The sequence below is a fragment of the Primulina tabacum genome, chromosome 11 (assembly GCF_025594145.1).
Source record: "Primulina tabacum isolate GXHZ01 chromosome 11, ASM2559414v2, whole genome shotgun sequence".
Lineage (NCBI taxonomy): Eukaryota > Viridiplantae > Streptophyta > Magnoliopsida > Lamiales > Gesneriaceae > Primulina > Primulina tabacum.
The window spans coordinates 2,268,080-2,276,857 of record NC_134560.1 but is presented as its reverse complement, the minus strand read 5'-3'; the positions used below and the strand labels follow the sequence as shown (position 1 = coordinate 2,276,857).

General features: G+C 35.7%; 2 protein-coding genes and 1 long non-coding RNA gene across 10 annotated transcripts; 1 reads left to right on the top strand and 2 right to left on the bottom strand.

The window, feature by feature from the left end:
* The first annotated feature begins 1,262 nt into the window (after positions 1-1,262).
* On the top strand, positions 1,263-3,914 carry LOC142517894 (uncharacterized). 3 transcript variants are annotated; one of them, XM_075620395.1, is made up of 2 exons: positions 1,263-1,716; positions 2,395-3,914. In XM_075620395.1, exon 2 carries the CDS (start codon positions 2,415-2,417, stop codon positions 3,729-3,731), a length of 1,317 nt encoding a protein of 438 aa, XP_075476510.1. In that variant the 5' UTR covers positions 1,263-1,716; positions 2,395-2,414; the 3' UTR covers positions 3,732-3,914. The 3 variants fall into 3 exon arrangements, with proteins under 3 accessions (XP_075476510.1, XP_075476509.1, XP_075476511.1); XM_075620394.1 differs by having other exon boundaries at positions 1,263-1,903; XM_075620396.1 differs by having other exon boundaries at positions 1,264-1,455.
* On the bottom strand, positions 2,137-2,421 carry LOC142517895 (uncharacterized). The gene is made up of 2 exons (XR_012813420.1): positions 2,282-2,421; positions 2,137-2,233 (listed from the first exon to the last, which is right to left on the bottom strand). It is a non-coding gene; the product is annotated as an uncharacterized LOC142517895 (long non-coding RNA).
* Positions 3,915-5,138: 1,224 nt separating the features above from the next.
* Positions 5,139-8,509, bottom strand: LOC142518100 (heterogeneous nuclear ribonucleoprotein 1-like). 6 transcript variants are annotated; one of them, XR_012813471.1, is made up of 6 exons: positions 8,315-8,509; positions 7,480-7,706; positions 6,064-7,253; positions 5,914-5,984; positions 5,666-5,708; positions 5,139-5,562 (listed from the first exon to the last, which is right to left on the bottom strand). XR_012813471.1 is itself a non-coding variant. In XM_075620779.1 (5 exons), exons 1-4 carry the CDS (start codon positions 8,110-8,112, stop codon positions 5,695-5,697), a joined length of 1,515 nt encoding a protein of 504 aa, XP_075476894.1. In that variant the 5' UTR covers positions 8,113-8,308; the 3' UTR covers positions 5,139-5,564; positions 5,663-5,694. The 6 variants fall into 6 exon arrangements, 3 of the variants coding, with proteins under 3 accessions (XP_075476894.1, XP_075476893.1, XP_075476892.1); XR_012813469.1 differs by lacking the exon at positions 8,315-8,509 and adding an exon at positions 8,016-8,308; XR_012813470.1 differs by lacking the exon at positions 8,315-8,509 and adding an exon at positions 8,016-8,308 and having other exon boundaries at positions 5,914-5,998; positions 6,077-7,253.
* Positions 8,510-8,778: the final 269 nt, after the last annotated feature.

Sequence of the window (8,778 nt, the reverse complement as noted above, 5' to 3'; positions counted from 1 at the left end):
ATCGAACATTCTTTATGACACCAAGCTTGTTAAAACAAAAACAAAATTAGTTTAATTATTTGGCTTCATTAGTTTAATTCTTCATTTTAAAATAATTAATCTTAATGAACGTAAAATAAAAGATATTTAACATCATATGGTTATACAAATTAAGTTTTTGTGAAAAAAATATTTTCACTTTATTTACAAGAAAATAAAACAAAAGAATTTTGTTATTTTAATCTTCTACAAATTAACTTTTTCGTGAAAAAATCTACAAATTAAGTTTTTTGTGAAAAAATTCTTTTTCACCTCATCTATAAGCAAATAAAACCAATATATTTTGGTATTTTAATATTTTCAAATTAATATTTTTTGTGGAAAAAATTTGTTCAATTCATCTACAAGAAAATAAAAATCAAATAATTTTAAAGTTTCAGTTTTTTTGGCAACTTGATCATTGTCTAACATAAATATAGTTTGACAATTTTATCCTTATCATAATAACTGATTTGACAAAAACATCCTCACTAAATTTTTCCTGTATGTACAAACTAAGGACAAAGTTGACAATACACAATAGAATATAGTTTCACAATTTTATCCTTATCATAATAACTGATTTGACAAAAACATCCTCACTAAATTTTTCCTGTATGTACAAACTAAGGACAAAGTTGACAATACACAATAGAATATAGTTTGACAATTTTATCCTTATCATAATAACTGATTTGACAAAAACATCCTCACTAAATTTTTCCTGTATGTACAAACTAAGGACAAAGTTGACAATACACAATAGAAAAACTTTGACCTTGATTCACACTTTTATAATATGTATAGATTATTATATACAAATTATCGCTATTTCTCAACGTGCAACGCACGTGCATTTATCTAGTTAAACTAAATATATTTATTTATTTATAATCAATTCTATATTTTATCCAACTATTTTAATAATCACCCAATAAATTATCTGCCGATGAAAGACTACTCCAGAAGTTGGATAAAGTAATTATTGTTAAAATTTTGATTTCATTAATGAGTGAAATGGGATTTGCTTTAAATAGCAATAAACTATGATTTGGTGTGAAAGCAATCCGCAAATGTAGGAATAATTGCTGACAATGCCGACACAGAGCACTTTCGACTTTCGAGTTCTCCACAAGGACATCGAGCAGCACGTGATCACTACGCTCCCCATTTGTTATGTGCATCGCACTCAAACGTATTCTGATTGGCTTGCCTTTCTTTATCGTGTGACACTAATGAAATTCACAGTAAAGCTGACAGAAAAAGGCCGATTATAATAATTATTATTATCCCGGAAAAAGAATTACAAAAAAATCCCATTTTTATATGTCACCGTTCATAACAATCTTCCCCCAAGATAACGTTCTGTGTACTGCACTAAGTCTCAAGCACCTTGTTTCCTCGAATCGCCTGTAATCGTTTGGATTTTAGTATCAGGTGCCGCGTAAAATGGACTTGACTTTTGGACTTTGTAACTGTTGGAATTTTTTGTTTACTTCTTTGAAATTATTCCTTTTGCTTTGATTGATTTTGCCTTTTGCTTTTCTTGATTTGTTTTTCCTGGGTTATTTTCAAGATGATATTTTTGTATCCTTTTAGATTTGCGTGAGATGTGTGTGTCTTTGTTACTGTTATGTCGATATGAGGAAAAGTTGTCAACTTTATTGGGGTGTGGTGAAATCTTGATCAGAAATGCTGGTGAGTTGTGTCTATTTTTCTGATTCTGGTGTTTGTCTTTCCAGTGGAACATAGTACTGAAGTTATTGGGGAAAATACGTCTTTCGTTTTTTTCTTTACCTTTTGTTTTACTTCATGAATTTCGCTCAACCACTACTTAATTTGGATCCGGGTTTCAGATTTTAGGTTGGTTACATCTGGTGAATTGGTATTTTTTTCCCATCCCTTGCAAGATTTTTGTTACTGAATGTTCTTGTACTTTGGTGTTCTTGATTATAAATATATTAGAGAGTTCCAATACTTTGTGAATTCCCTACTTTCCCCACTGGTTTTCTTTCTCACTTGGCTTGGCTTTCCCTTTGTCAGATGTGTTTCATTTTGTTAGATGCAGTCTTCTTGCCTTTAGATCCGTATCTTACAGTCTGGGTTATGAAATTTGGGTTTTTTTTGTTTAACTTGTTTACTGCCTTAAAACTCTCCCGAAAACATAACCATCAGTGGTTTTGTTTAATTTTCTTGGTTTTCTTATCTAAAGAATCTGGGAGTGTATTTCAGGGGGAAAACAGGTGAATGGTGGGGATTGCACTTAAAATATATATATTCTGATTCATAGTTATACTGGATTAGTTTGTGCATACCAGATGGTTAATATGTTTGATTGTGTATTTCTGATAGTATCAAAATTCAATTGCTTTGCAGGTTAATTTTGGATCACACTAATGGATTCTCCTCGATCAGTGGTGTCACCGTTCAAGGGTTCTTATGTTTTTTCCGAGCCTGAGAAACAAAATGCTAATGTTGCTTTAGAAAACTCCAGATTCACGCCAAAGGAGATCAATTTTCAAGGAAAGGAAGCCTCAATGGATAATCTAGACGAAATTGTAGGTGTTTTGGAGGTCTGTATACATGAAGCTAGGGACATCCACAACATATGCATCTACCAAAAGCAAGATGTTTATGCTAAATTATGTCTGACTAATGATCCTGAAGATACGGTTTCCACCAAAATCATCAATGGTGGTGGGAGGAATCCAGTATTCAACGAGAATCTTTGTCTTAATGTTCGGAAAGTCGATTCCTCCCTCAAATGTGAGATATGGATGCTAAGCAGGGTGAGGAACTATCTTGAAGATCAGTTGCTTGGATTTGCTTTGATTCCAGTTTCTGACATTCTCTTGCAAAATGGCAAGCTCGAAAAGGAGTTTTCTCTCTCCTCGACTGATCTATTCCACTCGCCAGCAGGATTTGTGCAGTTATCTGTCTCGTTTGATGGAGCTCCACCTGAAGTTATTCCGATTTCTGCACCACCAAAGTCTGTGGTGAACGATTCTACTGTGCAGGACATCGAGACTGTCGAGTCTATTCCTTGTGACCTAGAGAAGATTGAGTTTCCTGATCCAAAGATCGCAAACGAAAATAATAAGATGGTTGAAGAGTATTTTGCAATGCCATGTACCACAGTGGACTCTCAAAATTCGGACAATCAGGCCAGTTCTGACAGCGAAAATCAAGTAAGATCGGAGGTTGAGATCAAGCATGAGCATGGGAATAGTTTGTTGGTGGCCACTGCAAATTCAAGACCACCTAATCCAAATATTCATTTCCCCTCAAGCAGCATATCAACAAGTGGAACTTCAACTGCGTCTCTTCCTGCGAGTTCTCAGTCTTCCGACCCTCCTAAGGATTCAAAATCTTTGAAGGAAAACCGTCTACCTCCTAAAGATGACGCAAAGGAAAAAAGTCCCAACAATTCAAAGTCCGACAGTAATGCATCAATTGAGTTGTCTGATGTTGCATTTGCAAAGCCTGTTGTCACTGTGAATATTGAACCAGAGCTTAAGGTGGATCAGCAGGAGATTGTGGATATGTACATGAAGAGCATGCAGCCATTCACCGAGTCATTAGCCAAAATGAAGCTTCCGGTAGACTTTCAAAGCAGGCCTACTAGCTCTGAAAACTCAAGTTCAGATCTGAAATCACCGGCATCTAAGAACTCTGGATCTCGTGTGTTCTATGGCAGTAGAGCTTTCTTCTAAGCATTTTACCGAAAGATTAAAGAGTACACAGTGACTTTAGGTGTTTAGGACCGGACCTGACCTGACCTGACCTTAAGTATTATTGTATGTGGAATGTTTTAAGTTATGGAAAAGTTCTTGACTTACTATACCGTTATGTACCTTGTACTGTAATAATATTCTGATATCTTTGCTAGTAGTCAATTAATCCTTCACCAATAGCTTCCAGCTAAACTTTATTTATTTGTCTGTCTTTGAAAATAAATCATGGCAAACATTTCTTATGAGTCTTGACCGGCAAAGTTATGTTTATATTTCAATTGCTTAAACAATTCGTATTTGTAAGAAAGAATGCTCCAGCTCCAACTAAGCTTACTCCTAATATTTCAGACAACAGTACTTGATGTATTTGTTTAATCTGAAACCCTCTGTTGTATATCTGTCTGAAACATTTTGCGTCAAACTTGTGTCTTTTAATTGATTTTTGATTTAGTTTAAAAGTAGAACTGATCTATGTGTCTCAATATATGTGCTTTTCTTGGCCATTCCTAAAGCTTTAAGAAGCTTTCGATAAGTTATAACATTGATGGAGTTTTCAGTTTCTTGTTAACAATATGAACCTGCTTGAGAAAGGAAGAAAATGTGAAGATCAAATCTTCCATGTCTCATTCCCTTCAGAAACCATTGAAGATCTTTCAAGTCCTACTTATTGTCATTTCTTGAATGAACTTTCACTGAATTCTTGGAGTTGAGAGAGTGTATTTGAGAAAATATTAAAGATCAATGAGTTCTTTAGATGGACATATGATCAAAATCTTTGTGAAATAGTACAAAAATTTGGTCTCTTGTTCTTGATATTGCCCATCGATCACAAGTGTCATCATACCATCTCATTTCGGTGGATCGAATGAATCGTGTCATTGTAAAAATCTAGCTATTACTTGGTCCGGATTAAATTAGGCGGCTCATTAGCTTTCAGCTCAGACCAACTAATTCGCCATGTCTCACCAAATATATATTTTTGACATCAATGCTAGTTTAGGGTATTTTTATCTCAACAACATAAAATGTAAAATTTATCAAACTCATTAAAATCTTATCAAATAAAACATGATTTATCATAATACATTATATATCCTTATCTTGAGTTTTGTCATCTATCCAATTAGTTATACTATCGTACACACCAAACATAGCCTAAAATGATAAACTTATCCCTTAAATTGTAATTCATAATTTCACATTTCTACATGTAATTGTGTTATACATCATTATTATTATCGGTGAAGAGTTTATCATTTTCTTCAATTTTTTTTTAAAAAATAAAAAAAAATTCTAACCAGAACAGAACCCGATGTGCCGGTTCCATGACTAGGACCGTAATTGACCACGAGCGGGCCTGTGAAGGAGTGTTTATGTTAAATGAACTCAAAAGAAGGAAAATTTCAACAAACATATCCACAGATACATAACCTGTACTAAATGAATGTATCATATTGAATCTTTTCTTTTTAGGTATCTCAAGAGGAACACAGTAATTAGGTGCTCCTCTTATATTTCATGCTAATCAAGCCAGCATAACCTCACAATAAAACCTGAGAAAAATCACGAGTCTCAAGACGAAAAGGAACTAAAAACTTCTCCAGAAAATGGTGAAAAAACCAAAGAGCTAAATTTTAGTTTCCAATGGCACTCTCTCCTTTTGAAGAATCGCAACGACAAAACAGAGCAGGAATCGTCTTCAAGAATACATCCCGCGATCTGGTTCACATCTTAATCAAAATGCCGGAAAAAAAAGCCTCGAACCTTTTCCCTTGTAATTGTATACATCCATTTCAGACCCCTGTTGCATCTGCAAGATAACGAAAGCACAATAAGTCAGACAGACACATTTGTCTACGAGGGACGCATACAAAGTCGCACAATTCATGTGTTTTTTGTAAAGGATTCCTCACCTACATTATCTTCAAAAAACCGAAACTTCCTAAGCAGCAATTCCTGCATATAGTCATGGGAAAAAAGTTTAGATTATCACGTATCTTTTGTTTTCAATTCCAAGATTTTTTTCTATGCAAGGTGCTAAAAAGATTTCAACTTAAGCTATAATTTATAAATGAACTAAGATGAGAGTTAGCTACATACATTATCACACTTTAATGAAAGAAAAAAGGAAATAAAGCAAAGAAAAGAAAAGATTCATTACAGGAGTGGAGTAGCTGTTTTAACATCTAGAAAAACATTTGCATCAAGAAGACATTCATCTCAATCATCCAACTCCAGCCTTTAACCTACAATATAGCTAACATGTTTCGGTCTTTTGAAATAACAATATTTTTGAATTTTGCACAAGTACGGGAAAGTATTACCTCTACTGGATCGGCTAGTTGGGATGCTATAGCCAACCATGTAATCAGAATCTTTAGCAAAGTCCTCTTCAGAATGTCCAAGCCCATAACCAAAAGAATCCGAGCCATTGAGCTCCGAAGACGCAGTTTGCCAAGTTGAATCACCATAGTTAGCTCCACCTTGGTAAAAGTCCCGAAAAGATCCCTCAAAACCTCCACCTGATGCAGCAAACGAAGATGTAGTCGCCGCTCCCATCCCACCATTTCTTCCAAGTCCTACTGCTCCAAGTGAATTACTATTTTCTCCACCTCTGTATACTGAGGAGCTTCCACCAAACAAGGTGGCAAAAGGAGAACCACCCCAGTTTTGTCTACTGTTTCCAAAGACTCCAAAATCGCCGGTCTCAGAACCAGAGTATGGAACAAAATTTACATTATTTGGAGACGTATTCAGGCCAGCATTTCCCCATGTGTTTGTTGATAATGAGTGCAAAAATGAGTCCCTGCGGCTGTTGTTTGCATTGTAACAAATAGGAGTGTTGTACCTGCCCTGGTTATTGTTGAAATAGGAATTCACAGCATGACCAGAACCTATGTCGTTTCTTGAACCGGAACTGGCCCCTGCAAAGCAAGCATTCATCCCTTGCCCGGCGCCTAAATTAGTTCCATACGTGGGAGAACCTAAATTTGAGAAAGCTGCACGAGCACTAGCTAATGGACTGAATCTACCATCCATCCTGATTCCATAGGCTCCAAGTGAGCCAAGATTATATCCGGGGGCATGGCTGGTTAGTAAGTTGTTGGTTCTGCTAAAACCGTAATTGTAACCAATAACTGGGCTCCTGCTTGGCCCATGAGACAATTCTTTTGGAACCGCTCGTTTTACCTCCACCATCTTCCCATTAAGTTCATGAAAGGTTTTGTGCAACACCCGATCCACAGCATCCTCCGAATCATACGTTATGAATCCGAAACCTCTCGGTCTTTGAGTTATGTGATCATACATCACTACAACATCTGTTATGTTACCAAAGTGATTGAAGTAATTTTTGAAGTCAGCCTCAGTAACAGAAGATGCCAATCCTCCTACAAAAATCTTTTTCGTTTGTCCAGGTCCAGGAGATCCCCGGATGCTGTTGCCATGGTTTCGAGTTATCAAGTATTGATCATCTCTTGGAACAGCTTTCTTGGCTTCCACCTACAACATAAAAGAAACACATGACAATGTTGCATTTATCAGGGTAAGAATCATTAAACTCAGACAACATCCATTAGCAGCTACGGAGCAGAGGATAGGATATAGTAAATTTGAAATCAAAGGATTTTACTCAGACAGCACCACCATCAAGAATAGCTATTATCGGCAATACAAAATGCAGCATTTTGAGCGCATTATGATCTTATGAGACATCTAATGAACTTACAGTCCGTCCATCAATCACATGCTTCTCCTTGACTACTCTTTCGGCAACCATTGGATCGGCGAACACTACAAAACCGAAGCCACGAGCACGTCCAGTAGAACGATCCCTCATAATGACTGCCTCCATCACTTCTCCATACGCTCCAAAATATTCTGTAAGGCGATCCTCGTTGGTGTCCCAAGAAATCCCACCAATAAAGAGCTTACCTTGATCCACCTCCATCTTTTCTGTAATTTCAAATCCCGTTATCTTAAGTTTTACTGATAATCCATCAAAACAGAAGCAAAATTTTTTGAAAGACAGCGAGATAAACATTGACAGAATCAGCGAGGACTCCAAGCATCTGTGAATTGAGCGAATCGACTAAGCAATGAGATGACTAATTCAACTACCAAAACATAAGCTGAATCACATAGATGACAGATTTTTGCTGCAAAACAAGAAAGAGATAAAATTTCCTGACTAGAAATAATCAAAAGGTCAATCCAACAGATCGAAATCTGATCAGTAAGCTAGCCTAAAGACAAGAACTATACCAATCCAAGAAAATAAGGCAGGAACCCAGTAGCAGTAAGCAATCAACATAAAGTGGGAATTACTGGATTTCTTTAAACAATCGGATCCTCCATTCATCGATTAAGAATCGATTCTTTTACTGGGAAAATTAAAATCTTTTTAAGATCAAACAGACCCACAATCTGAAAAACTACAATCCGTAATGTTAGCATGAACTCAGTTTCAAGGACTCCCGTGGAAGAACATATGAAACCAAGATCTAATAAAAGAAAACACACAGGTGCATAGATGAAAAATAGAGACTAAGTTCATCTCTCACTTTCTTTTCAGTGTCTCCAGAGGTCATTCCCTTATTTTCCTTTCTGTTGTCATTCCACTTGTTGTGAACAAAATCAATGAAATGGAATTCTTAGCTTAGTTGAGAAAGATGTAAAATTTGTATTTATAAAATGTTTAAGGGGGAGAAAGAGAGAGAAATGGAGAGAGTTTAGGCAAATCTCTGGTGTGGTGTTAGAATATTTGGAATTCTAGGTGGATGATGGCGAGGAAATAACCAAAATTTGTGTGAGACGGTCTCACAGATTGTATTTTATGAGACTGGATCTTTTATTTTGGTCATTCAAAAAAATATTATTTTTTATGCTAAGAGTATTATTTTTTATTGTGAATATCGGTAGAATTGACTCGTTTCACAGATAAAGATTCGTGAGATCGTCTCACAAGAGACCTACACCGAGGAAATTTACTTAAAACATAAATCATAATAATAATAATAATAATAAT

What these genes read in the sequence shown, in the direction of transcription:
- LOC142517894 (XM_075620395.1), top strand. Translation starts at nt 2,415, where the DNA reads ATGGATTCTCCTCGATCAGTGGTGTCACCGTTCAAGGGTTCTTATGTT.
- LOC142518100 (XM_075620777.1), bottom strand. Translation starts at nt 8,112, where the DNA reads ATGAATGGAGGATCCGATTGTTTAAAGAAATCCAGTAATTCCCACTTT. An exon ending in TGCCTTATTTTCTTGGATTG is followed by an intron (nt 7,707 to 8,015) that starts GTATAGTTCTTG and finishes TTGAAATTACAG; the next exon opens with AAAAGATGGAGGTGGATCAA. An exon ending in ATGTGATTGATGGACGGACT is followed by an intron (nt 7,254 to 7,479) that starts GTAAGTTCATTA and finishes TTTATGTTGTAG; the next exon opens with GTGGAAGCCAAGAAAGCTGT.